Source organism: Mustela nivalis (genome assembly GCF_964662115.1).
Source record: "Mustela nivalis genome assembly, chromosome: 18".
Classification (NCBI taxonomy): Eukaryota; Metazoa; Chordata; class Mammalia; order Carnivora; family Mustelidae; genus Mustela; species Mustela nivalis.
In genome coordinates, this window is record NC_139037.1 from 56,651,297 (window position 1) to 56,676,315 (window position 25,019).

The following is a 25,019-nucleotide window of genomic DNA, read 5'->3' on the forward strand; positions in this document are numbered from 1 at the left end:
CCCAGCTGGCCTCCCTCTCCATAAAGTCCAGGCTCTTCTCAGTGGGAGTTGAAGGAGCAGGTGAGGAGCAGCCTGGCCCAGCAGGTCTCGGAGCCAAGATTCCAGAGGGTGATGGAAAGCTATGGAAGGGTTTCAGCTGGGGAGAGACATCTTTAGATGTTCATTTAAAATAGCCTCTGGTGGGGCTCAGTGGGTTAAGTGTCCGACTCTTGATTTTTGGCTCAGGTCATGATCTCAGGGTCGTGGGATCAAGCCCTACGTCGGGCTCCATGCTCAGTGGGGAAATCTGTTGGAAATTCTCTCCCTCTGCCCCTCCCCCAGTCCTGCACACTGTCTCTCTCTCTTTCTCTCTCAAACAAATCTTTAAAAAAAAAAAAATTCTCTGGCTTCTTCTTTTTTTTTTTTTTTTTAAGATTTTATTTATTTGTCAGAGCGAGCGAGAGCGAGCACAGGCAGACAGAGTGGAAGGCAGAGTCAGATGGAGAAGCAGGCTCCCTGCGGAGCAAGGAGCCTGATGTGGAACTTGATCCCAGGACGCTGGGATCATGACCTGAGCCGAAGGCAGCTGCTTAACCAACTGAGCCACCCAGGCGTCCCAATCCTCTGGCTTCTAAGTCTTTTTTTCCACTGAGTAGTCAGCACCACATTCTACAGACAAACGTTAGGCTATGCTACCACCCAGGTCAGAATGTCTGAGTGGCTCTCATCACACTTAGCATAAAATAGGAAGCCTTCAACATGGCCCCTGAGATACCAAGCATCCACCTCATCTGTCTCTTACTGTTTGGTCCCCTCTCCCCTTGCTCACTTTGCTCCAGCCACACAGCACTTCCTCCAGCATGTTAAACACACTGCAGCCGCAGGGCCTTTGCACATGCTAAAGCCCTCCTCCTCCTCTTCACCTCATAGAGGACTCCTTGTCACTCTAATGGCTACTCCAATGTCACATCCTCAAAACTCAGCAGCTTAAGAAAAGAAACATGTATTATTGCCCATAGTTTCTTTGGATCAGGGAGTACCCACAGGAGTAGCTTAGCTGGGACTTCTCATGAGGTTCAGGCCAGGGCTATGGTCGTCCAAGGACCTGACAGGGCCTAGAGGAATCTTCCAAGGAGGTTCACTCATGTGGATGGCAAGCTAGTGCTGGCCATTGGCTTCTCCACAAGGCTGCTTGGGTGTTCCACAACATGGCAGCTGGCTTCCCACAGAGAAGGCGATCCAAGAGAGCATGGCGGAAGTGGCAATGTCTTTTATGACTCAGCCTTGGAAGTTACAGTCGGTCATTTACACAGAATTCCCTTGGCCACACAGAGCAGTCCTGATTGGATGTGAAAGGAAACCACACAAAATGTAAAGATGGCTGACATCCTCCTAGAGGCTGGCTGTCATAGACTTTTGTCATTCTCTCCCTCGTCACCTTGATTAATTTTCTGCATGGATTTGACATTTCCTGGAATTATATTAATTATTCCTTTGTCTCCCTTGCCCAGTGTTGTCATGCCCATAGGGGCCGGGACACGTCATTTTTCTGTCTAGTTCACAGTTATATCCTCAGTGTTTGTTTTGTTTTGTTTTGCTTTAGTTTAGAGAGAGATGGGGGAAGGCAGAAGGAGAAGGAAAGAGAATCTTAAGCAGGCTCCATGCTGGACGTGGAGCCTGACAGGGGGCTTGATCTCACAAATCTGAGATCATGACTGAGCTAAAATCAAGAGTCAGACACTTAACAGACTGAGCCACCCAGGTGCTCCCATATCCTCAGTTTCTTAAACAGAGCTCAGTACATAGTAGGTAATAAATATTTGCTGAAGTAATAAGTGGAGAATCTCCCCTTAGGGGGTTCTGGAGACCAATAAGTGGGCTGGTTTCAGCTGTCCAGGTGAAAGATAGCAAGGTTTGAACTCAGGAAGGAAGGGAGAGAGAGAGATAGCTATTGATGGGGTCACTTCTCCTCTTGCAAGTTTCTGATCTCTTCCTGATACAGTCCAACCTTTGTAGGGAGGTGGTGTGATCCTTTTTTTTTTTTTTTTTTTTTAAGATTTTATATATTGGGGCACCTGGGTGGCTCAGAAGTTAAGTGTCTGCTTTCAGCTCAGGTCATGATCCCAGGGTCTAGGATCAAGCCCTGCATCGGGCTCCCTGCTTGGTGGGGAGTCTGCTTCTCCCTCTTCCACTCCCCCTGCTCCTGTTCTCTCTCTCACTGTGTCTCTCTATCAAGTAAATAAATAAAATCTTAAAAAAAAAAAAGGAAAGGAAACCATTTCATGATGGTAAATAATTGTTTATGTTCAGTCTTCTGCACTCACTGTAAGCTTTGCTGGGCTCCAGATTCTTTCTGTAAGCCTCTGATCATGCTTTATCTGGTCCATGCCTACTTGGAGTTCAGGTTTCAAATCAGGCACTCCCTTACTGACTCCATACCGAGGCTGGGTTAGGTAGCCTCTCTGGGCTCCTCTAGTCTCTTGGACTTTCCTAAGGATTTACTTATTTAGCATGTTTATTGCTTATTTTCTGCCTATCCCTCTAGAAAGGAAGCTCCTTGAGAGCAGGGAGTTTTCTAATCCATGAACATGGTATATCTCTTCACTTATTTAGATCTTCTTTAATGTGACTCAGCAGTGTTTTGTAGTTTTCAGTGTAGAAATCTTACATATCTTTTTTTTAAAGATTTTATTTATTTATTTGACAGACAGAGATCACAAGTAGGCAGAGAAGCAGGCAGAGAGAAAGGAGGAAACAGGCTCCCTGCTGAGCAGAGAGCCCGACGCGGGGCTTGATCCCAGGACCCTGGGATCATGACCCAAGCCGAAGGCAGAGGCTTTAACCCACTGAGCCACCCAGGCGCCCCAAAATCTTGCATATCTTTTGTTAAAACATTTCTTAAGTATTTCTGGGTTTGATACTATTGTAAAGGAACTTATTTTCAATCTCATTTTGCGACTGTTTCCTGCTAGTATGTAAACATAAAATTGATGTGGTTTTTTGTTTGTTTGTTTGTTTGTTTTTCAAGTAGGCTTTATGCTGTGTGTAGAGCCCAAAGCAGGGCTTGAACCTATGATCCTGAGATCAAGACCTCTGCTGAAATCAAGACTGAGTTACCCAGGCACCCCTATTTTGAAGATTTATATCCATGTAAAGCAAGAGCACAGCGTCTGTTACATGGTTCGTGCCCAACAAACATCAACTTGTATTACCTCACTTTTCCTTCCCTATAAAAGAGGGAACATTCTAGTTCGTAACTCCCAGGGTTACAATGAGAATTAAAGGATATCATGCACAGACTATGCATAGCAGAATTTTTGGCACTGGGAAAGCCAGTGGTATCTATTTGTTTTTATTGTTTACCAAGTCCCCTACTTATATTGGGTTGGGGGCCATGGAGATGTTTCAGTCAAGGACCCAGTCCACTGAAAGCCTATTGGCAGAGACAGGTAAGTATAGAGATCATTACCACACAGTGTAGTAGGGAGATATATAAAGCTATGTGTGGACCCAGAGACAGAAGCTGACTGCTGAAATTTGCAGTGGGATCAGGTCCCTCCTGCCTCAGACATAAGTTTCAACTAGAAAGGAAACAGCACTTGTTTATCATAGGGAAAATCGGAAACAACTTAGGAACGAGGATCCCCTGTGGTACCTACGTATAATGCATCTGTATGAACCATTAAACTTAGTGCCATGGAAGGGAAGATGGGGATGGTTGGCTGGGGCGTGGGGTGAAAATTACTTTTCATTAGACCCTTTTCTATCTTTTGCATCTTGGACTGTGTTCAAAATAAGCAGTATTTTTAATGTAAGAAAGTATGCTGTGAAAAGTATTCAATGCCACCAATGTTCACGACTTATTGTTATGCGAAAAAAGTCAAATGACATCTCGTTTTACATTTACCTAGATAAAAAGGGCAGGAATACAACTAAGTATTAGCACTTACTTCATCAGTAGGATTAATTTTAAGTTTTACTTTCACTTCTAGACTCTTACAGATTTTTCTAAAATTCTACATTAAGCAGAGTTTTGGTTTGTTTTTGTTTATTGGCCATGAGAATTAAAGTTCTTAACAAAAACTACAACTCCCAGCAGACATCGTGTCCCCAGCTTCTGAAGACCTGCCTCTTAATGGCGCAATGTTCGCTGGGATTCGTAGTCCAGTAGCAGAAGCTAGGAGGGACGCGCAGTACCGGCACAGATGACAGAGGAGGAATCACCACGGTGTTGACCAATGGACAGTGGGGGCCAGCCTGAGTGATGTTCACAAACCCAAATGGTGAGCCAATATGCCTGAGTGACGTGTTCTTCAGCCTACGGATGGCCTATGGGGGCGGGGTGGTGAGCGGCAGCCGTAGTGCGAACCATGGGAGGCGGCTGGTGGTGGGCTCGGGCCGCCCGACTGGCCCGGCTCCGCTTCCGGGGGGCGCTGCTGCCGCCTCCACGGCCCCGGAGCGGGGGTGCCCGGGGGTCTTTCGCCCCCGGCCATGGCCCCCGCGCCGGGGCTTCGCCGCCCCCCGTGTCCGAGCTGGATCGTGCGGACGCCTGGCTCCTCCGGAAAGCACACGAGACAGGTCTGAGGCTGGGGTCGGTCACGGTGGGAGACGGGGTTCAGGATAGCCGAGCTGTGGGGGCGCGAGTGGGGGGTGGGGGCAGGGCTCCTGCTGGAAACTGGGCTGGGGCTCCGGAGCGAGAAGGGCTTCCGTGTAAGCGCAGGGAAGTGCTTGCTGCAAGAGCGCAGTGTGTCCGCAAAGACGGGCTTGCAGATGGGACTGTATGTCCGGTGCAGTAGGGATCCAAGAGGTTAGTCGGGCTAGGACAGGCAGCCTTATAAGATTGCACTGCCTGGGGGAGAGAGGTGTCCAGAGAGCGTTAAGGGGTGGGGAGTTGCCTACTAGAGGGGTCCGTGTTGGAAGAGCCAGTTCAGCTTGGAGGTGACCACTCTGCATTAGGCAGGAGCGGGGATCCCCACGAAGAGGGGGCGAGTTCCCAATTGGAGGGAGGAACAACCAATAAAAGCAAAGCTCTGTGCTGATTGGAGGGCCGGGTGATCCAGGCTGCAGCGGGCGGGGCCTCCGGTGCAGAGAGGGTAGATAAGACGCTGGGGTAAGGGTGTGGGGTTTGTAACTCCCACCAGCCGGTTAGGGCCCCACAAGGGTCTTGAATGGATGTAAATAACAAGGAAGGACAACGCAGATAGTTGATGTTGGAGGGACACTGAAGAGGGTGGTGGAGAGCGCCCTTAAGTGAGGGAACAGTTTGTCCTGGAGGGAGATGCACGTGTATGGGGGTGGGACATGGACCAGGGTGACCTCTTGGGATCTGCCTGCCCTCAGATTTAGGTCCTGCATTTTTGGTTCCTAGATGCTCCTCCAGATTCTAAAGACTGTCTTGGCTCTTTGGTGCTGCGGACTTTGGGGGAGAGGGCTCAGAGTGGACAGGAGCCGACAGTTTGGAGGAGGGGGATAAAGTTAGGTGGAGGGCTGCCAGGACTAGGCGGGGATCCGGGGTGGGATGGCACGGTGGGATAACATTGGGCAGAATGGGGGTGGGGGCAGGGTTTGAGCTAATGCTGACTTCTTCCCCCCACCCCACCATTCCCCCTCCTGTAGCCTTCCTCTCCTGGTTCCGCAATGGCCTCCTGGCATCCGGCATCGGGGTCATCTCCTTCATGCAGAGTGACATGGGTCGGGAGGCTGCTTATGGTGAGTGCAGACCCCCACCCTGACCCCCCACTGGGGAGGTAGATCCCTCCCTGCCCCATCCCAGCCTGCCCATAGTTAAGTGTAGAACCCCTCATTCTTTCCCCTGCCAGAAGCCACCTCCCCCACACTTGTGTTGACTTTCCACTCACCCACCCGTACTTCGAGGACACTGGATCACCGGCATGGGTGCCCCCAGGGAGGGCTTTGGGTCCTTGCCCCTCCTATCTGACTTCTCAACGGAGTCCTGACTGAGCCCCTCATGCTGGCTCAACCCCAGCCCAGTCCCACCGCCGCCCCACAGCTCTGTTTTTGCTCTCAGCCCAGCTCCCCACTCCTCCTCTGGTCCTGAAGCCCACCTCCACATCCTAGACACCCCCTCTTGACACCTTCTCAAGCCCCTGAGCTTGGCTCTGTACTGACCCCTACCCTGACCTTGACTTTGTCCCATCCACTAACCCCACCTCAGTCTCCTGACCCAGCTCCGCCCCTGGGTAATCAGGTTCCCACACCCAGGCCCCCAGCGGCCCCACAGCAGGCAGCACCCGCCTGGGAGCTCAGGCCCTCCCTCCTGCTGACTGTGCCCCTCCCCCCACCCTCTCCCCCTGCACAGGCTTCTTCCTGCTGGGCGGCCTGTGTGTGGTGTGGGGAGGCTCCTCCTACGTGGTGGGCCTGGCTGCGCTGCGGGGACCCATGCAGCTGTCGCTGGGTGGTGCAGCAGCGAGCGTGGGGGCCGTGCTGGCTGTAGGCCTGCTCTGGGCTTGTGCCGTCGGCCTCTACATGGGTCAGCTGGAGCTGGACGTGGAACTGGTGCCCGAGGACGACGGGACAGCGGCTGCTGAAGGCCCCGATGAAGCAGGCCGCCCACCGCCAGAGTGAGTGGCTGGGCCACGGGGAATGGCCAGGCGCTGGACGGCCGGGGGGCCTGAGGACCGAGACATTAAAACCTGACCCTTCGCCGGCTCCATGTTCCGCGTGGTGGTTCCGCGTGGTGGTTCCTAGGATGGGGCGGGAGGTGGGGAGGGGCGGGCGTGGGAACCAGCGGAGGCAGGCGGAGGGAACCAAGGAGGAGAAAGAAAAGGAGAGAGGAGCCCCGAGGCCCCGGAGACAGAGCCACAGAGAGGGAGAAGGTGTTTAATTTTCCAGGCCCACCAACTGGACTGAGCTCAGCCTTCTGGCGGTGCCCTCCAGGCCCCATCTGTCCCTCAGGGTCCGGCTCTGTACGCAGCCCTCCAGTCCTCAGTCCCCCTTCCGCTGCACCCGGGTCCCGGTGGTCCCCGGGTAGGACAGGCCCAGGGTGGGGTAGAAGGCCTCGGGGAGGGTGGGGCCCGGGGCCAACCTCTGCAGGTGCGGGTACACAAGGCCCAGCTCTGCGGGGCCGTAGCGGATGGTGCCCGGTGTGCAGAGGCCCCGCACGACGGGTGGCAGGAAGCCCGCATGGAGGAGGGAAGGTGAGGGGTCCCCGGGAGGCCCCAGGCCCCAAGGCCGCACCAGGTCCTGCTTCAGAGCCCCTGCCCGGATGACAGAAGTAAACTCGGGTCGTGGCAGGGCCAGGTGGCCAGACGACTCCTCGTCCCCACTGTCCTCTAGGTCTTTAGCCTGCCCTGGGCCAGGCTCCACTTTGATGCGTTTGCCCCGGCTCCGGGGGGCCTCGTCCTTGTCTAGGGGGGCAGCCTGCTTCCCTTCCCCTGGAGGCTCTGGCTCTGGAAGAGGAAGATACGAGGGAGCGGTGTGTGCGTGCCCCCAGCCCTCAGTCTTCCCATCTGTGGAATGAGCTGAGCTCAGTGGTCTAGAGCTGGGGGTCTCAGCTGGGGCCATTCTGTCCCCCAGGGGGACACGTGGCAGTCTGGAGACATGTGTGGTTGCCACAGCTAGAGATTGGGAGTCCTGCTAAGTACCCTACAGTTCCCAGGACAAGCCCCCAGAGCCGAGAAGGATCTGGCCCTTGATAGCAGCAGAGGGGAGATGGACAAGTGCTAGCCTAGACCCGCATTGCCCGACAGAACTTTCCTCGATGCTATTCCCTTTCTGTGTGCTCCAATGCAGTAGCCACTGGCTGCGGGAGACTGCTGAGCCCTTGGAACGTGGTAAGGGTGACCAAGAAACTCAGGCTTTCGTCTTTAATTAAACGTAAGTCACCACATGTGGCTAGTGGCTTCCAGACTGGAAAGCTCAGGTCCCCGAGACCCCTTCCCCGGGAGGTCCCCGGGGTGAGGAGGGAGGTGGGGCTCACCTGTGGGCTCCGGCTCAGGGCTGGAGGTGTCCTCACAGGCCACGCTGGCCGGAAGCTGGAAGGCATCCAGAGGGGTCTGGCCGCCCTCGGCTTGGCTGGGGACAAGACAGGTGGGGTAGAGTCCCCACCCCATGGTACTTAGGGCTCATCATTGGAACCTCAGACTCCAAGCTGGGTTCTAGCCCGTTAGCCCTGTCTGGTGAGGCCAGACCTGGGCAGCCTATGCCCCCTGCCCCTCGAATACCACCACCTGGGTGTCCCCTGGGTACTGCGTGCCCATTTCCTCTCAGCGTCTTCCTTTCAGACGGCGCTTCTCTCAGGAGCCCCAGTCCAGGCCATCAAAGCCAGAGATAGGGGGTGTGAGCGGAAGCCATGTCCCCTCCTCCACCGCACTGCCTGGCATTTCCCAGACCTGCCCCAGCCTCTGCCCTGGGCTCCCAGCCCCTGTCGTGTCCCGTGAAGTCCCCCACAGCAGCCAAGGAGGTCTTGTCACAAACCGGATGGGACTGTGACATTCTCTAGCCTTACACCCTGCCATGGCTCCCCAATGCCCCAGAATCCAGTCCCTATCTTCTGCCTGGGGCTGAGGCCACTTCAAAGCTGCTGCCTCACTCCTCTCTGCCCCCTGAAAGCAAGGTCACCCCACCTCTGGGCCTTTCCTCTTACTGTCCCCCTGTCTCCTTCCTGTTTTCAAAGCCTTCTGGGCTTGTCCTCTTTGAGAAGCCCTGCCCCCTCAAAGAGGAGCACCCCCCAAGTTGGGGAGAGATGGCAGAGTATGTGGAGGGGTCCTGAGTCCCCTGTGGGGCCCTCACCTGAGCACGTAGCTGACCCAGAGCACGTGGCGCTCCCCGGGGCTCTTGCCGCTCACGGCCACGGTGGCCACAGACTGAAGCCACACGAAGCCTCCAGCCCGCTGCAGCCAACGGTAGTAACCGGTCATCACCTGCCCCTTGTCCAGCACTGGGCCCAGCCCCGGGGCCGGCGGAGGCAGTCAGAGACAGATGGACAGGAACATGGGGCGGAAGAAGGCGGCAGGACCAGGGAGGGGGACAGTAGGGAGGAGACAAGGGCAACAGTCCAGAGGGGGAGATGGAAAAAGACCGAGTCAGGAGGACTGAGCATTAGCTGGGCACAGGGCCTTCTGGATTTTTAAGGGGGGGGAGGAGCGGCTTAGAGAGACAACACAGCCCCTTTCTACGTGCCCCACCTCTGAACTGTGGCTCAGGGTGCAGGGATCGGGGCACTCAGGCCAGGGGTGCTGAAGGGCAGGGGTTCTTACGGTCCAGGTGGCTCTGGCGGATCCTTGCTGCGTCCTGTCCATGGACAAACTGGTAGCAGCTGCGACCCACGAGCTCCGACGGCCCCAGGTCCATGTGGTCGCTGACTCTGAGGACAGCGGGTGACAGAGAGAGGTGAGAAGGGGTTGAGATCACGGAGGTCAAGGACAAGAGGCGGGACTGGCTCTCGAATCACCCTCGTACAAAACCAGGCTCTGGAGTGCTTTGGGCCTCAGTTTAACCCTGGGTCAAATGGGCATAATACTCCGGGCGTGGGGACGACGGCCCCGTTTCATTTTCCCCTCTGCGTGGCGCACAAGACAGTGGAGGAGAGGAGAGGCAGAGAGACAATGTGGGTCGGGGAGGGGTGGGGCTCCGCGAAGGGGGCCTCGGGTACGCCCCGCCCCCCCTCGCCGCCGGCCCCGCCCCAGCCTCCTCCTTCCGGTACCTCCGCCCTCAGTTGCTCTTCCGTGCCCCCCCCCCACTGCCCCCCAAGCGCCCCAGCTCGGCTTTGACTGCTGCAGCCCCAGCTCTCCCGCGTGGCCCCATCCGCCCGCCTCGGCCCCCAACCCCGGTACCTGCTCTCACAAGCAAGGATGGTGAGACCCAGGCTGAGACGGAAGACGATCATATGTCCGTGTAGTGGCAGCTCAGCCAGTGGGGCGGGGGGCAGCGTGTGACCCAGAGCCACGAGGCCCAGGGAGCGGGCCCGAAGGCGCCCCGTGACGTGGATGACCTGCAGGTGGCAGGCAGGGTTGGAGCAGAGGCCTGGCGAGGCCCGGTGGGGGCGGGCGGGGGCACGGGCAGGAGGACCACAACGCGGCCACCGGGCCTGGCTGTGGCTGTCACTACAGGTGCTGGGACACAAGGACATGGCTGGCGGGAATGCGCGGGGAGGTCTCCCCAGGTGGTTGGGGGGACTCCGGCGTCAGAAGCTGGGGCGGCAGAGCTCACACTCACCTTGTACCCCGAGGCCTTGACGTGCAGCCCCCTCTTGGTGAGGGTAGACTTCATGCGGATGAAGAAGGAGCGCTCCTGGACCCGGGAGAAGGGAGGCACCTCGGCGGCGCTGGCCTCTAGGATGGGGAGTGAAGGAAGGTTAGGGGGTCTGAGGAAGAGACATGGGCCCCTCCTGCCCCCCATACACCTAGCCAGACAGGGTCATGCCCACAGCCTAATGGGTACATGACCTCACTGAAGTCTATACCAACCTCCCCTCTGAGCTACAGCCAGCTGGGTCTCTCTAAAGCTCAAATATAACCCTTTCCCTCCCTGCCCTGAAGCTGCCACAGCCCCCTAGGGGTTAAGCCCAGCTCCTCACCTCTCAGCCTAAAACTAGGGCAAGAACCGCCTCCCGCTGACAACATCTCTAGCTACAAACTCCAGGTCTCAAGTGGGATAGCTCCTCCTCCAGGAAGCCCTCCCTGACCCCCAGGCTGGGTCATGCGTGCCTCTGGGGTCTTCCACCCCAGCCCTGACCACTCTGGACCATCATTTTCAAGGGACTGGTCAATCTTCCCCACCTGGACTGTGAGCCCAGAGGGTAGGGCTGGGGCTACTGTCATCGATGTGTCCCCAGCCCTCCCCAGCACAGAGCAGGGGCTCAGGGTATAGAAACAAGACCCACAAATACAGATTATAAATCCAGTGATAGTCTTATAACTGCTCACACCCAGACGAACCTGTGCCTGGATCTTGGGTGCAAACCTAACCCCACTCTCCAGTGGACTCCCGTGTATCACAAACATCTCCCAAGTTTGCACACGCTGCTGATAGCTCGGAGGCTTTTAGTGTTAAGCAAACCCAATATAAGCGAATCCTACTTAACCAGAAAGTTCACTTCTAGTCCCCCAACATCCCAGTCCCCCAACACTTAAAAAGGAACTTTCAGGGTACTCTCCCAACACTCTCCCTCACCAACATGGAGTGGAATTTTCCACTGGAGGAAAGGCCTGGGAGCGCAGATGCTGCAGCCAGAAGAACCTGGGCTGGAGTCCAGATTCACCACTGACAGCTGTGGGACCCTGGGGCAATGAACTTAACCTCTCTGTGCTGTGCCTCAGTTTCCACCTGTGCAAAATGAAGACTGTGATAGTTCCTGCAGGAGGGGCTGTGATTAGAAGTCAGTGAAACTATGCCCTTAAAGACACAGCACCTGTAAAGGCCAGGGAGTGTGCGCTGTTTTATTATTACCAAAGCCGGGCTCCAGGGGTCACCTACAGGCACCCATCTCCACTTGGCGGCCAGAGGGGGTCTTTCTAAAACTCAAGTCATGGGGAGCCAGGCAAACATAGGCAGCTTAGGCAAATTTTAGGGAGCCAAGACCTGTTGCCTTGGTTTGGCTTCTGATCATTTTACAAAAATTTGCTTTGCACAGCTCAAAGGAGAGCGGGTTTTGTTTAAAGAAGAGATGGCTGGTTACCGTGTACCAGGTGTCCCTTGACCTACCCTCAGCCGCATTCTTGGGGGCCCTTGGAATTACCGATCTCAGGGGTGTCCGCAAGCGAGGAGGAAGACGAAGAGGAGGAAGAGGAGGGAACGGAGGGCGGGGTGGGAGGCCCCGGAGTCGGAGCCCGGAGCCCCAGTTGCTCCAGCACCTCGGAGTGGTCTCCGGGATGGATGTAGTCAAAGACGCTGCTACCCGTCAGCTCCACCTGTCGGCGGAAGAGGGGACCGCAGGGAGCGCGTAAGATGGGCGCGCAGTCATTCGCCCGGGCTTCAGCCTTGCGCTCTCTCGCCTGTGTGGCAGGCGCGCTTCGAGCCAGTTTTGTGTTTTATTTTTATTTTTTAATAAGATTTTATTCATTTATTTGACAGACAGATATCACAAGTAGGCAGAGAGGCAGGCAGACAGAAAGGAGGAAGCAGGCTCCCCGCTGAGCAGAGAGCCCGATGGGGCTCAATCCCAGGACCCTGAGATTATGTCCTGAGCTGAAGGCAGAGGCTTTAACCCACTGAGCCATCCAGGCGCCCCAAGCCAGTTTTGTGTTTTTATTAGAATCTTTTAACCTTTACCCTCCACCTTTTTCTTTTTTCCTTTTTCACCTTTTTTAAAGGAGATACAAACTTGGGCTCTTATGCCTTCTCACTTCAAGGCTGGTGGTCATTAAGGATCTTCTGCACCTGCTTCCTCTCTAGAAGCCGTGAGCCTGCTTCTCACAGCCTCCCTTTGCCACCCCACACAGTGAGCAATGGTGCCCCGAAATGAATCACACGATATCCAGCAGCGGGGGCGACGAGGATACACGGCAGTGGAATGGCTTTCTAACTCTTAGAGTTAGAACTTCTCAATCAGACAGACTACCATCCAGTTCACCCCCAAGTCTCCCAAAGCAGTCTCCCTTTGCTCCACACCTCCCCCAGTCCAGTCCAGTCCAGTCCAGGTCCCCACCCCCCCACCCCCGGTATTCCTGCCCCAGCGTCCTCCCTGCTCTTCTGGCTTTCAGTCTCCACTCAAATACGCCTACTAAGTTACTCAGCTGACTATGCCTCCCTCCCCCAACCTGAGAAACCTCCCAGAACTCCCACTGCCCCTGGGTTTGGGCTCACATGCTTCCCTCTGTCCCTCATCCCTCCGAACTCCTGCTTATCAAACCCTTCCCTGCACCAGGTGCAAGCCTTTACTCCATTCCCCCCACCAAACCCTTCCTCTTGTCCGTATTCCTCCTCCAGGCATCTCCAATAATTCACTGAAAAAGTGCTCACAAAGGCCAAACACCGAGCACGGACTTTTCTAAATTTACCATTTGGTAAAACCTTGGTCAAAGCGATGGGAGGGTAGCAAATTGTGCTGAATGGACTGGGGAGGCCTAAGATGCCACCAGGAAGAGCCAGGCCCCCCAGGGGTGGCGATGTGCGGTTTCTGCTTTTAGCTCTCAGTGCCAGCTGCGGGAGCCGGGGCAGAAACAGCTGGCGGAAATAAAGACAAAACACAAGCCAGTGCACTAAAACACCACAGAAAATCTCCCACAGTTGCCAAAAACCAAGCCCTCCAATACAATGGCTGCAAGTCTCTATAATTGTTAAGCAAGTTTGGGGGAAAACGGTGCATTTGGCAAAAGCTCATTGACAAACTGATCTTTCTGCTGATCGGTTTTCTTCAAACTGACTTGTTACTTTAACATAACCACCACCTCCTGGGGTTCCCACGGGGTGCACTTTGAGAACCGTGGATCCAGTTCACTTTTCAGGCGGGGATGGTGAGGCCAGGAGAAAGGGCATGCATGTACAGCAAGGCAGGGGGTAGCTGAGCCCATCCGGGCAGCCTTCCACAGGCCCCTTACCTGTGAGAGACCTAGATAAATGGAGACGGTCTCAGAGATGTAGAGGAACTTCCCTTCTTGGTTCAAGGCAAACACGAAGCCATCCAGGGACTAGAGTGGGGAGAAACAGGGAGAGGGGAGAGGAGGGCTGGGCATCTGTCTGTCCAGAGGGTAGGTGGTAAGACATTCTGAAATCTGGATCTCCACCTAGGATGGATTAATCCTAGGGCGGGAGGGCTTCCGTGGCGGTGGGAGCCCCCGCCCCCATGGATGCTGGAGAAAACCGTGCTGCTCTCCGGAGGTGGCCACCAGGTGGCAGCAAGGAGCAGCAGGCAGGGCGGGGCCTCACCTGCAAGATGTGTCCTCCCAGGTGCTGCTCGAAGACTTCCGAGACCAGCGCCACGCGGCCCCTGTGGCCTGGGGCTGAGGACAGAGGGAGGGGTGAGGCCGGGGCCGTTGGTATTCGAGCCAGTCTACAGATCTGCTTCTCCCCAGTCCTGGAGCTGTCTTGGGGGCAGGTCGGGGAGAAACTTGGGCTTGTGGGGATGGGTGGAAGGGCTGGAAGCAGGCTGAGAGCCAGAGGCAGAGAGAGGCCAGAGGAAGCAGGGAGCCGTCCATCCGCCCATTCATTCGGAAAGTCTCCCTGAGCCCCAGCTGTGCAGCCGCCCCTGTGCTGGTGACACGGAGGCGTCCAGGAGGGCCTGCCCCTCCCCTCATGAAGAGCACACAACACGCAACATGCAAGAAACTAACAAATAAAGAATTATCATCCGTGCCGGTGCCTTGAAGGATTCAGAAGGTGGTGTGAAGTGAGGGCTGTTGAGGGAGGGGGTAGAGAGTAGAGACTAGAGACGACAGAAAGACAGAGACATTCGTCCAGAGAGCCAGAGAAAAAGAAACAGATATTGAGAGACAAAGACACCAGACAGACAAGCAGATGGACAGAGAGACATACAGGAATATAAAGGAATACAGAACGAGAAAAGGACATTGCAACTCAGCAGAAAAAGGACAAGCAGGTTTGGGTGCCCGGCTGGCTTAGCTAGTGGACCAGGTGGCTCTTGATTTTGGGATCATGAGTTTGAGCACTGCATAGCGTGCAGAGATTACCTAAGAATAATTTTTTGGTAAAAATTTTATTTAGGAGCAGCAGAGGGAGAGGGAGAAGCAGACTCCCCACTGATCAGGGAAGCCTGATTTGGAGCTCGATCCCAGGACCCTGAGACCATGACCTGAGCTGAATGTAGATGCCCAACTGACTAAGCCACCCAGGTGTCCCAAGAATAAAATCTTCAAAAAAAAAAAAAAAACAAAACCCTAAACCCCAATGAGATGTCATTTCACACCCCACTAGGAAGGCTAGAATTCAAAAAGAAATGGTGGGATGTGGAGAGATCAGAATCCCTGTGCGTTGCTGGTGAGAGTGGAAAATAAGGCAGACGCTCTGGGAAACAGGATGGAGGTTCCTCAATAAGCCACACATGGGTGGAACCTGCGGGGGCTCAGTCAGTGAAGCGTCTGCCTTTGGTTCAGGTCATGATCTCAGGGTCCTGGGTTTGAGTTCTTCATCGGGCTCCTTGCTCAGTAGGGAGTCAGCTTCTCCCTTTCCCTCTGCCCCTTGCCCATTCTTGCTCTCTCTCTCTCTTTCTAGTGCTTGCTCTCAAATAAATGAATAAAATCTAAAAAAAAAAAAAAAAGTCACACACACAGTCCCCTGCCACACAACCCAGCAATTCCACTCCTAGGTATAGACTCCCAAAGAACTGGGAACAAGTGTTGTAACAAATATTCCTTCCCAGATGTTCACAGGGGCACCATTCCTAACAGCCAAAAGGTGGAAATACCTCAACAGTCCATTGATGGCTGGACAGATAGATAAAATGTGCTGTATTCATACAGTGGAATATTATTCTCAGCCAGGAAAATGAAGGAAGCGGGAAATGCAGGCTCTAATACGGATGGACTCTTACAACGTCATGATGGGGGTACCCGCCGGGCTCAGTCGGTGGAGTGTGGGACTCTTGATCTCGGGGCATGAGTTTGAGCTCCACATCGGGTATGGAACCTACTTTATTTTTTTAAAATTATTTATTTTTTTTGGCACCTACTTTTTTTTTTAAAAAAGATTTTATTTATTTATTTGACAGAGAGATCACAAGCAGGCAGAGAGGCAAGCAGCAGAGAGAGAGGAGGAAGCAGGCTCCCTGCTGAGCAGAGAGCCCAACACGGGGCTCGATCCCAGGACCCTGAGATCACGACTGAGCCACCCAGGTGCCCCTTTGGCGCCTACTTTTAAAAAATGTGAAAACATTACACAAGAGGCCACACACTGTGTGATACCGTATCTATGAATTGTCCGGAACAGGCAAATCCACAGGGACAGAAAGCAGACTGGTGGTTGGGGGCAGGGGTCATGGTGGCAGGAGGGAGTGGGGATGGGGAGAATCTGCTAATGTGGGGGGGGGGGTTTGGAGGGGGAATGAAAATGTTTTGGAACCAGATCGAATGGGGGCTGCACAGCCCTGTGACTGTACTGAGTACTGCTGAATTGTGTACTTTAATTTTAATTTAAGTACGCTCCACACTGGAAGCCTTGATCTCACATCCCTAAGAAGAAGACCTGAGCAAGAGTCAAACGCATAACCTACTGAGCCACCCAGGCACCCCCTGTACACTTTTTTAAAAATTTATTTTTTAAAAAGATTTTATTTATTTATTTAACAGAGATCACAAGTAGGTGGAGAGGGAGGCAGAGAGAGATGGAGAAGCAGGCTTCCCACTGAGCAGAGAGCCTCATGCAGGGCTTGATCCCAGGACTCTGGGATCATGACCTGAGCTGAAGGCAGAGGCTTTAACCCACTGAGCCACCCAGCCCCCCCCCACTTTTAAATGGTGAATTCCATGTTATATAAACTTTACTTCAATTTTTTTTTTCTAGTATTTATTTGTGTGTGTGTGTGTGAGAGAGAGAGAGAGAATACAAGCACAGGGAGCAGCAGGCAGGGAGAGAAGACGGCTCTCTGTTGAGCAAGGAGCCCAATCGGGGACTTGATCTCAGGACCCCAGGATCATGACCTGAGCAGAAGGTAGGCGCTTAACTGACTGAGCCACCCGGGTGCCCTACATCCAACTGTTGATTTTGGCTCAGGTCATGATCTCAGGGTCATGAGATTGAGTCCTGCGTAGGGCTCTGAGCTCAGAGGGCAATCTGCTTGAGATTCTCTCTTTCCCTCTTCCTCTGCTCCTACCCCCTGCTCTCTCTCAAATAAAAAAATCTTTTTTAAAAAAGATCTTTATTTATTTATTTGGCACACACACACACACACACACAGATAGAGATTGAGAGATCACAGGCAGGCAGAGAGAATGGGGGAAGCAGGCTCCCCACTGAGCAGAGCCGGATGCAGGGCTCGATCCCAGGACCCTGAGATCATGACCTGAGCCGAAGGCAGAGGCTTAACCCACTGAGCCACCCAGGCGCCCCTCAAATTAATAAATATTTTAAAAGAGATAGGGACGGACATGTGGTCACAGAGAAATTCAGACAGAGACAGAAGAAGACTGAGACACACAAAGAGATGGAGAGAACAGAAAGGAGATGCCCAGAGAGACATACAGAGAAAGAGAGTGACAGGGGACATGGAAAATGAGACCGCCCGTTCCCACTGGGGAGCCTCTCCCTGACCCTGCAGAGAACCACCTTCCAAGGGGCCCTATGTCCAGACTGGGGAGCCAGGGGACTCAGTGACCTTGAAGGTCACCAGGTCTGGTGCCAAGGGTCCAGGTCTGGGACCAAGCCCCAGGGCTGGCCCTCGCTGGCTGTGTGCCCTGGGACCAGTCCCTTTGCCTCTCTGTGCCTCAGTTTCCTCCTCTGTCAAGTGGCTTTGCAAAGAGCGCTAACCTCATGGGTGGATGAGCATTCAGTCAGTTTAAGGAACAGAAAGGGGCCCCGCCCCCTCCTGGCACGCGGCAGGTGCTCCCAGAGGCAGAGCCGGGATTAGTATTAATAGTGTGATTACTATTGTTATTTCCAGACCATCAAAACACCAGGCGGTCAAAGCCTGCCCCCCGCGGGCCCCTTGGGACTCGGCCCCCCAGCCCCGCCCCAGCCCCGCCCCCCGGCTTGGCCACGCCTCCTTCTCCCAGGAGCACCTCCCGCTGTTTGCACCCTTTTCCCACCCCTGGCTGGAGCTTCAGGAACAATAAATGGGGGGGGGGGGTGTTGATGGGGACCCCTCCCCCGAGATGCAGCGCGAACCAGCGAACCAGCCGGGTGACAGGCAGGAACAATGCCGCCTGCTAATTGTCGCAATTTTCCCCTGTCATTTCTGCTAATTCCTTCATTTTCCCGCTCACAGGATCAGCCCAGGTCAGACTGAACGGCTGCAATTAACAGCCTTAATGGGCACGTCGGACGGGGGTGCGCAGGCGGAGGGCTTGCTGTTCCCCCGTTGGGACGGGAGCTTTGGGGTCGGTCCCCATCACCGGCTGATGCATCTTATCATCCCCCAGCCTCCCCCTCCCCAAACCCAACTCCCCAGACTCCTCCCCCTGCATTCCCGCCTCTCCCAGCAAATGCCTCAACTCCTCTGTCCCCCAAATTCCCCACGTGTGTCTCTACTGCTCCCAGATCTGTCCCCTCCTCACATCCAAAGCCCCAACCATCACTCACTCATTCAACAAACATTTCCTGCCTTTCTCACTGCAGCCTAACTGCTGGAGAAGAAAATTGTTGCAGTTGTCATCACAGAGCGGGGACTGAGGGGACATGGGGAGAAGGCTGCACCCAGGTCTTGGGGATCCAGTCACCTCCTACTCTCAACTGGCCGGAGAGAGAGTTTTGCTCTCTGGGGAGGGGTAAACTTGGCTCCCTGGGGGCAGGCCTCTGCTTGCACCTCCCTGCTTCGACCTTCACACCTGCCACCTCTGTCACCTCCAGCTCCCATTCCACTTGGAGTAACAGCCAAGTCCCCACCAAGGTCCATGAGACCCTGCAGGACCTGGTCCCTGCTGTCTACCTCCTGCCTCACCTATTCTTCTCTGCCTTATTGTGGCCTGCACCCAGCAACCTGATTCTGCCTGTCTCAGGGCCTTTGCACTTATTCCCTTAACCAAGACTGCTTTTCTTCCAGCTTTTCTCAAGGATTGCTTCCTCACCTCCTTCTAGCTCAAAGTTCCCTTCCTTAGATAGCTGTGCCTGATCTGAGAATGAAAATGTCAACCCTCTTCCCCTCACTCTGTTCCATAGACACCCAACAAATACTTCCTAAGCTCTTACTGTGCCCCCAGACAGTGTTCTAGGCTCAGGGAACAAGGTGTCAAGGGAAAGAGACACAATGAACAAGAGAAAGAAGAAATAGTGTCAGATGACAATAGGTGCTCTGGAAAGAAATAAGGCAGGAAAGGGAGACAGGGAGCGCTGGTGGGGTGGGGGGAGGCCTTCCTGAAGAGCTGATGTTTGGAGGGAAGGGAGTTCCTGCAAGAGAGCACAGCAAGTGCAAAGGCCCTGAGGTAGGAATGTCTTTCTGAAGAACAGCAAGGAAGCCTGTGTGTGTGTGTGTGTGTGTGTGTGTGTGTGTGTATGTGTGTGTGTCTGTCCAGAGGTGGGAGGGAGTGGAAGAGCTGAGAGGGGTAGAAAAATGAGATCAGAGAGGTGGGGGGCAGTGGGCCTCCCATGAAGGATCTGTAGGCCCACCCCTGAGGTCAGGGACTTTGTCCTGTCCCCGAGGGTGTCACTAGAACAGGGCCTGGCAGGGGGAAGGTGCTCTGTGGGTGTTGAATGAATGAATCCTGACCACTGACACAAGATCCAGGCTATCTCCTCCCTGCACTTGGAGGTCCCTGGCTAGCCTTCAACATCATTGTGCTGTTTCACCCACAGCCGACTGAGGCCCAGAGACTGGGACCTTCAAGCTCCCCAGAGACCTATGAAAAGGCCAAGTCTGGAGGCTGAGAGGGTGCTCTCTGAAGCCAGTCTGAATCTCAGCTGGGCCCAGCTTGGTTGACGAGACCCTGGGCAAAGAGCTTCAGCTCCTGGGGCTCAGTTTTCCACTTCTGTAAAATGGGAATCAACACTGCTTTTTCCTCCTGATGTTTTTTTTTGAGAGGCTTAAGTACGTTTTGTGGTTTGTTTGTTTTTTTCCACATTATTTGTATATACTGCTCAACACAGTCTGACATGGATTGGCTATTTTGGTATAAATGAGGAGGAGAGGGCAGCACGTGGCCCTTCAGAGTGTGGGAGGCATCCTGCTTTGCTCTGACTAGCTAAGATGCTGTCCTCAGTTTCCCCCCCAGGGACGACTAAGGAAGCAGGCACTTGACCTCTTGCTGGAGACCCTGCAAAGCAGGAGACGCCTCCAAATTCCTACTTTGGGGGCTACAGGAGGGAGTCCATACAGTACCTCCAATACATACTGTCCTGGACAGTATGTGTTGGTACCCCCTGGGTAGGGGGGCCCTCCAGGGAGTAGGGGCTGGGGGCCCCCAGGAAGTCCACGGTCTGGCCCCTCAGGGCAGTGTCCTCAGCAGGCTCCGGTCCCCTTCAAGGGCCCAGCCAGGCAGTGGTGGTGGGGGGAGCTGGCCGCTGCCAGAGGGGCTCCCTCGGCACCCCCTCCCTTCCTTTCTCTCCCCGCGTTCGGGACAATAGACAAGATGTTTATCCCCCGCCGGCGCACGTGTTGTTCGCGGTAATGACAGTAATCAGCGGCCCTAATGCCGCATTCTCTCGGCGCCAGTCAATTCGCCTAATTACCGCCTGGGAAGCCGGATTATTTAAATTTAAATGGTGATTTATTGCGAGCTTAATCAATGCTATTTTCTCTCCCCCCACCTCCTCCCCTGGGACTGGGGCAGGAGGGGAATTGGAGCCCCTCCAACCTCACCCTAAGGACACCGGTCCCCTCTGGGGGGACTGTAGCCTGCGGTGCCCCCGCCCCCTCACCTGCGACCTCGGATTAACACAATTCACAGTCTTCTCATCGTTGAGAGAAGCAATAATAGTCAAAAAGAAGTAATAACAGTAAAATAACACTCCTGTGCATCTATCAACGATAAAGTTGAATTATAATAAAAGGAGCTAGCTCTCTGTGTCTGTGTTTTACCTATCCTGTATTTTTACATAATGTCTATTTCTGTTCTCAGTTTATCTCATTACGGGGTCTTGGCTACTAGGGTGTCAGCCTTTCGGGTGTGTGTGTGTGTGTGTGTGTGTGTGTTTGAATCAGGTCTGTTTTCTGCTGGATCCTGACTGCTCAGAGCAGCAGCGGGCACACAGTAGCTGTTTAATAAACCACAGGCCCCAGCAATTCTGCAAGGTCACCCCTGACCCTAAGAAGTCACTAAGTATTGACTGCACCTGGATCTTTATACGCATTACCTCGTTGATTTTCATCTCAGCCCTCTGGGTATGCTTGTGGACTTTCATCAGGATTCCCATTTCAGGAGGCACAGAGAGGTCAGGCGGCCTGCCCCGGGGTCACAACGCTTGGTGGTGGGGGTGTGTGTGTGGCCGAGTAGGGACAGGGACCCAGGAGTCTTTCTGAAGTTCTCCATCTTACCTGCCCCCTTATACTGTCTCCCTCCTGCTTTCCCAAACTGGGAATTCAAACTTCAGGGTCCTTGGGCTCCCTCCTGGGGCCCCTCAAGTTTGAGTGAGGGGGTTTCTTGTCCATGAGTGGATGGGGAGGCCCAGGCGGCCCCCCAACCCCGTCCGGCCCATGGAGTTGCGGACCTTCTTTGTGATAATAACGATTTATCTCCCCTAATAAACATAACCGTATTGGCTAGTGGTCGGATCCCTGGTGTTCCTGGGGCGGGGGATTGAGGGGGGAGTTGCTTAGTTGGGCCAGAATGCATGAAATCACCCCTACCTCGTGTGCCCGCTTTACAGATGAACAGACTGAGGCTTGGAGACTATCAAGTCTCCGGGTTCGGGCACACAAAATGTCTGGCTGACTCCCAACCCGGTGCTCCCTCTCAGCCAAGAAACTAGGCAAGGGCGGGCGGGCACCTCACAGTCCCGCTGTCTGGCCTTAGCTAGGGCCCTGGGACCCCCGCCCCCCGCGCATGCGCACTCACCGAGGCCGGCCGGGGGCCCTGCCGCCCGCAGTCCCCAGGGCGGCGCCCCGAGGGCGGCGAAGCGGCGCAGGCGGAGGTAGGTGACGCTGAGGCGTACGATGGACGCCTTGTCCAGCTGGCTCGAGATGGCTCCGGGCAGCGGGAGCAGCTTGGCCAGCTCGAAGAACTCCAGGTTCTCCTTTCCGCGCCGCGAGCGCGCCGCGTTCCGGGACTTTTCCTTGCGCTGCGCCTGCAGGCTGGGCGGGCGGCGCGGAGGGGGCGTCAGCCGGACCGCACAGCTCAGGGGGCCGCGGCCTCGGGGAGCCCCGCCCTCAGGGCCTCGGAACCGGGCTGGACGTGAGAAGTGGATTCGACATTGGAGATGGGGGCAGAACCTGAGTGTGAATTCTGCACCGGGCCGTGGGGACAGAACCTGGGGTGTAAATAAATTCTGGAGGGAAGGAGCTGGAAGAGTGGAGAAATTAAATGTTGGGTATGAACTCAGAGGAAGGGCGGTGGGAACGGAACGCGGTGGGGGCTGTTTGTAGAACAAAGGTTGAGCTGCTCTGGGTAAGAAATTCGAGCTCCAGAGGGCGGGGCTGCAAGCTGAGTGTGAATTCTCCCAGGACGCCCTTGGGGGCGGGGCCACGGTCCGAGGGGGCGGGGCTTTGCTCACCAGGGTCCCGGAGGGGCCTTGACCACCAGCCCAGGCAGAAAGTCCCACGGGACGCTGCGGCCGCGACCTCCCCCGCACTTGACCTCGCCTCCGCTGCCACTGCTGGGGTAGGGGGCCGCCATCTCCGCGGGGGCGGGCTCAGGCGGGCCCAGAGCAGCCTGCGGGACTCGAGACCCGCGTCTCCTGCCGCGGAAAGGAGCCAGAGGCAGCGCTCGGTGCCCGAGGGGGGCCCCCAGGAGACCTGCTAGGGAAACTGAGGTCCGTGCGGGGTTCGGGGTCCCAGCAAGGAGCTGGGGCTGGATGGTGCCTCAGTTTCGCCTCCCCGGAGGCCCCAGGACGGATCCCGCTGTTCTCACCCTGCCCGGCCCCAGGCGAAGCTCGGGGCGAAGACGTGCCCCGCCGCTGCCGCCGCCGCCGCCTCCCCCGCGCCGCCCGCCAGCGCGGCCGCCTCACGCCCGCGCCGGGCCGGCTCCCGCATACCAATAGGCGCACGCGGCGCGCATACGGATCCGACCGGCCCGCGCTCTGCGTGCCAAGCATGCCCAAGCCAGGCGGGCGGGGGGCAGGCGCCTCGCCGGGGCCCAGGCGCGCCCGGCTCCTGCCCCCAGAGCCCTCTGTCCCTGGGATCCGCTCCCCTAGTCCATCCCAGGAGTCCGTGTGCCCGCATCCGCGGTGCGCCCATTTCCCTGGCTAGGCTAAGGAGGTAAGGGGGCAAAGGGCAGGGACCCCACCCCGTGCCCTGCCCAGGGACCACCACCTCCTGCCCTTGGGGTGTGGCCATGTGTCCCGGCCGCCAAATATCCGCAATCACAACTTCCTTCGCGAAGACCCGGGCGTGCGAGCCACAGCCCCCGACGCAGTGGCCAGAGCATCAGCCAGAGGACGCCCGCAGGATGGACCCAACACTCGGGGCCCAGGTGTTCTGGTATTCAGATCCTCCAGAAGCAGGAACGTGTTCAGTTAGGTCTTCATCCCTCCGGGACTAGGCGTTAAAGATACCCTCTCCCCCCGCCCGCCCCCTTTAACCAGGCCGCCCCCAAGCCTCTCCAACCAGGTGTCCAGATGCCCTAGACCTTGGTGCCCAGGTACCCAGCCCCCTATATCTCCGGGATCCAAACATCCGTGTCCCCCTTCCCCCAACCTCAGGCTACCCGTGTCCCGCTACCCTAGCCCCCCCGCACACTGGAGTTCGGCCCCCTGTTTCTTCAGGACCCAGTAGTTCCAGGATCCTTCCTGCCTGCCTCCCGGCGTCCCCTCCCCGCAGGACCCACAGCGCTCTTACCTGGCCGCGGGGCAGGCTCCGGGCGCGGCGTGGGGCCGGCCGGGCGGCGCAGAGGGGTGGCCCCATAGACCCCGGGGCAGGCCGGGCTCCGCGGGGCGCGCGGGCTGTGGCGGCAGGTTCTCCGCGCCCACCGCGGCCTCGCAGACTTGGTAGACGCGCGGACCGCGCCGGCAGGCGGGGGCGGTGTCTGCGGAGCCCCGCCCACCCAGTCTCCGCCCCCTCGGGCCAGCCCCGCGCCCGCCTCTCCGGCCTTTGCCGGTTCCCAGCGAGGGACTCCGGAGCTGCCCCGCGGTCCGAGTCCTCTCCCCTGGCGACAGCTTCGGGGGGTCCCACCCCTCACCAGAATGAGCCTCGGAGCCGCAGCTTCCGCATCTCGAGAGGGGAACACCGGAGTCTCCATACTCCATCCGGAGGAACTAGCACCTTAGTCCCCCAAGATAACCCCGTGCTCCAGCGGCCCCTCGGGACAAGGCGCGCAGCCACGCACCCAAGCTCCCTGTAGGGGCGGACACTTAGCCTTCAGTACCCGCGCTAGGGATGCGAATCCAGGCGTTCGAGACCCTCCTTTCCCAGGAGAGAATTTCGGGGTGTGAACATGCCCTCGACAAGAAGGGAAGCCCCGCACCCAAGACCCCTTCCCCTTATAAGGCCAGGCTTTGGCGTCCGGACCTATCCTCCCTAGGACTGAAACCCAGACCTCCGGAGATCAGGATCCTGGCTACTGCTACAGGATTTCTATTCCTCTAGTGCCCGCGGTTCTTGGTCACGCAGCTTCCAAAAAAGGAGAGGTAGACCAGACGAAGAGTGATGGGGAGCAAAGCAAAGGCAGTATAGTACAAAGCTCCCAGAGAGGGAGGGGGCCCGAGAGGGTTGCCCTTGGAGTTTCTGTGTGTAGGGGGTTTTATGAGCTCTTTCGCGGAACTATCTTAAGCAACCGGGTGTGCTCAGTGGGGCCAATCAGGGTTTTGATGGCTATCGGTCTACCTCCGAGCTTAATGCTTAGGTGGGGACGGTATTTGGGGGCTGACATCTGGGGGCTTATCTCATAACTGCCCCTTGCTGGTGATAATAGCAAACGCTTTGTGGTTGTTTAATATAGGGCGTTTTGCAGAAGCAGTTTCTGCAAAGGCTGCAAAGCACAATGGTAGAGTGGTCCTCTCTCCAAACTACAAAACAGGATGTCGGAGCTGTTTCGTCTTAGCTGTCCCGACTTCCGTATTTTCTTGCTGGGGACCCTGGCCCTGACTCCCGCACTGTCCAGCTCACTGCTGACTTTATCTCCTTCCCCTCATCCCACCACAGGGACGGGAACCCCAACCTCTGAGCTCCTCCTAGGAGACCCCAGTGCAGTGCATGAAGATGGGTTCTTAGGAGAGCCAGGAAGGCAGAGAGGCCTGGGCAACTGAGGCACACACTTCTGAACAGTCCTGTGCACTGGCCGATAGAAACTAATTTTTTTTTTTTTTTTTTAAAGTAAGCTCTATACTCGGGATGGCAACTGCAAGTGTGGTCACAGTGGCTCAGTAGATTGAGCACTTGCCTTTGG

At 56.0% G+C, this 25,019-nt stretch overlaps 2 protein-coding genes across 5 annotated transcripts; one reads left to right on the top strand and one right to left on the bottom strand.

The window, feature by feature from the left end:
- The first annotated feature begins 4,309 nt into the window (after nucleotides 1–4,309).
- TMEM160 (transmembrane protein 160) lies at nucleotides 4,310–6,648 on the top strand. The gene is made up of 3 exons (XM_082710609.1): nucleotides 4,310–4,557; nucleotides 5,596–5,688; nucleotides 6,299–6,648. Exons 1-3 carry the CDS (start codon nucleotides 4,350–4,352, stop codon nucleotides 6,562–6,564), a joined length of 567 nt encoding a protein of 188 aa, XP_082566735.1. The 5' UTR covers nucleotides 4,310–4,349; the 3' UTR covers nucleotides 6,565–6,648.
- A 151-nt stretch (nucleotides 6,649–6,799) lies between these two features.
- Nucleotides 6,800–23,634, bottom strand: NPAS1 (neuronal PAS domain protein 1). 4 transcript variants are annotated; one of them, XM_082710584.1, is made up of 12 exons: nucleotides 23,474–23,634; nucleotides 22,192–22,374; nucleotides 21,537–21,772; nucleotides 13,807–13,880; nucleotides 13,479–13,568; nucleotides 11,678–11,849; nucleotides 10,156–10,271; nucleotides 9,774–9,931; nucleotides 9,198–9,304; nucleotides 8,731–8,878; nucleotides 7,919–8,013; nucleotides 6,800–7,388 (listed from the first exon to the last, which is right to left on the bottom strand). In XM_082710584.1, the coding sequence occupies exons 2-12, from the start codon at nucleotides 22,311–22,313 to the stop codon at nucleotides 6,925–6,927; spliced, it is 1,782 nt and encodes a 593-aa protein (XP_082566710.1). In that variant the 5' UTR covers nucleotides 22,314–22,374; nucleotides 23,474–23,634; the 3' UTR covers nucleotides 6,800–6,924. The 4 variants fall into 4 exon arrangements, with proteins under 4 accessions (XP_082566710.1, XP_082566708.1, XP_082566709.1 ...); XM_082710582.1 differs by having other exon boundaries at nucleotides 22,192–22,432; XM_082710583.1 differs by having other exon boundaries at nucleotides 22,192–22,435.
- Nucleotides 23,635–25,019: the final 1,385 nt, after the last annotated feature.

Excerpts from the sequence above, each read along its gene's own strand:
- TMEM160 (XM_082710609.1), top strand. The coding sequence starts at position 4,350 with ATGGGAGGCGGCTGGTGGTGGGCTCGGGCCGCCCGACTGGCCCGGCTC. Across the intron at positions 4,558-5,595 it reads CCGGAAAGCACACGAGACAG|CCTTCCTCTCCTGGTTCCGC; the intron begins GTCTGAGGCTGG and ends CCCCTCCTGTAG. Across the intron at positions 5,689-6,298 it reads GGGTCGGGAGGCTGCTTATG|GCTTCTTCCTGCTGGGCGGC; the intron begins GTGAGTGCAGAC and ends CCCCCTGCACAG.
- NPAS1 (XM_082710584.1), bottom strand. The coding sequence starts at position 22,313 with ATGGCGGCCCCCTACCCCAGCAGTGGCAGCGGAGGCGAGGTCAAGTGC. Across the intron at positions 21,773-22,191 it reads AAGGCCCCTCCGGGACCCTG|CCTGCAGGCGCAGCGCAAGG; the intron begins GTGAGCAAAGCC and ends CCGCCCGCCCAG. Across the intron at positions 9,305-9,773 it reads ATCCTTGCTTGTGAGAGCAG|AGTCAGCGACCACATGGACC; the intron begins GTACCGGGGTTG and ends CGCTGTCCTCAG.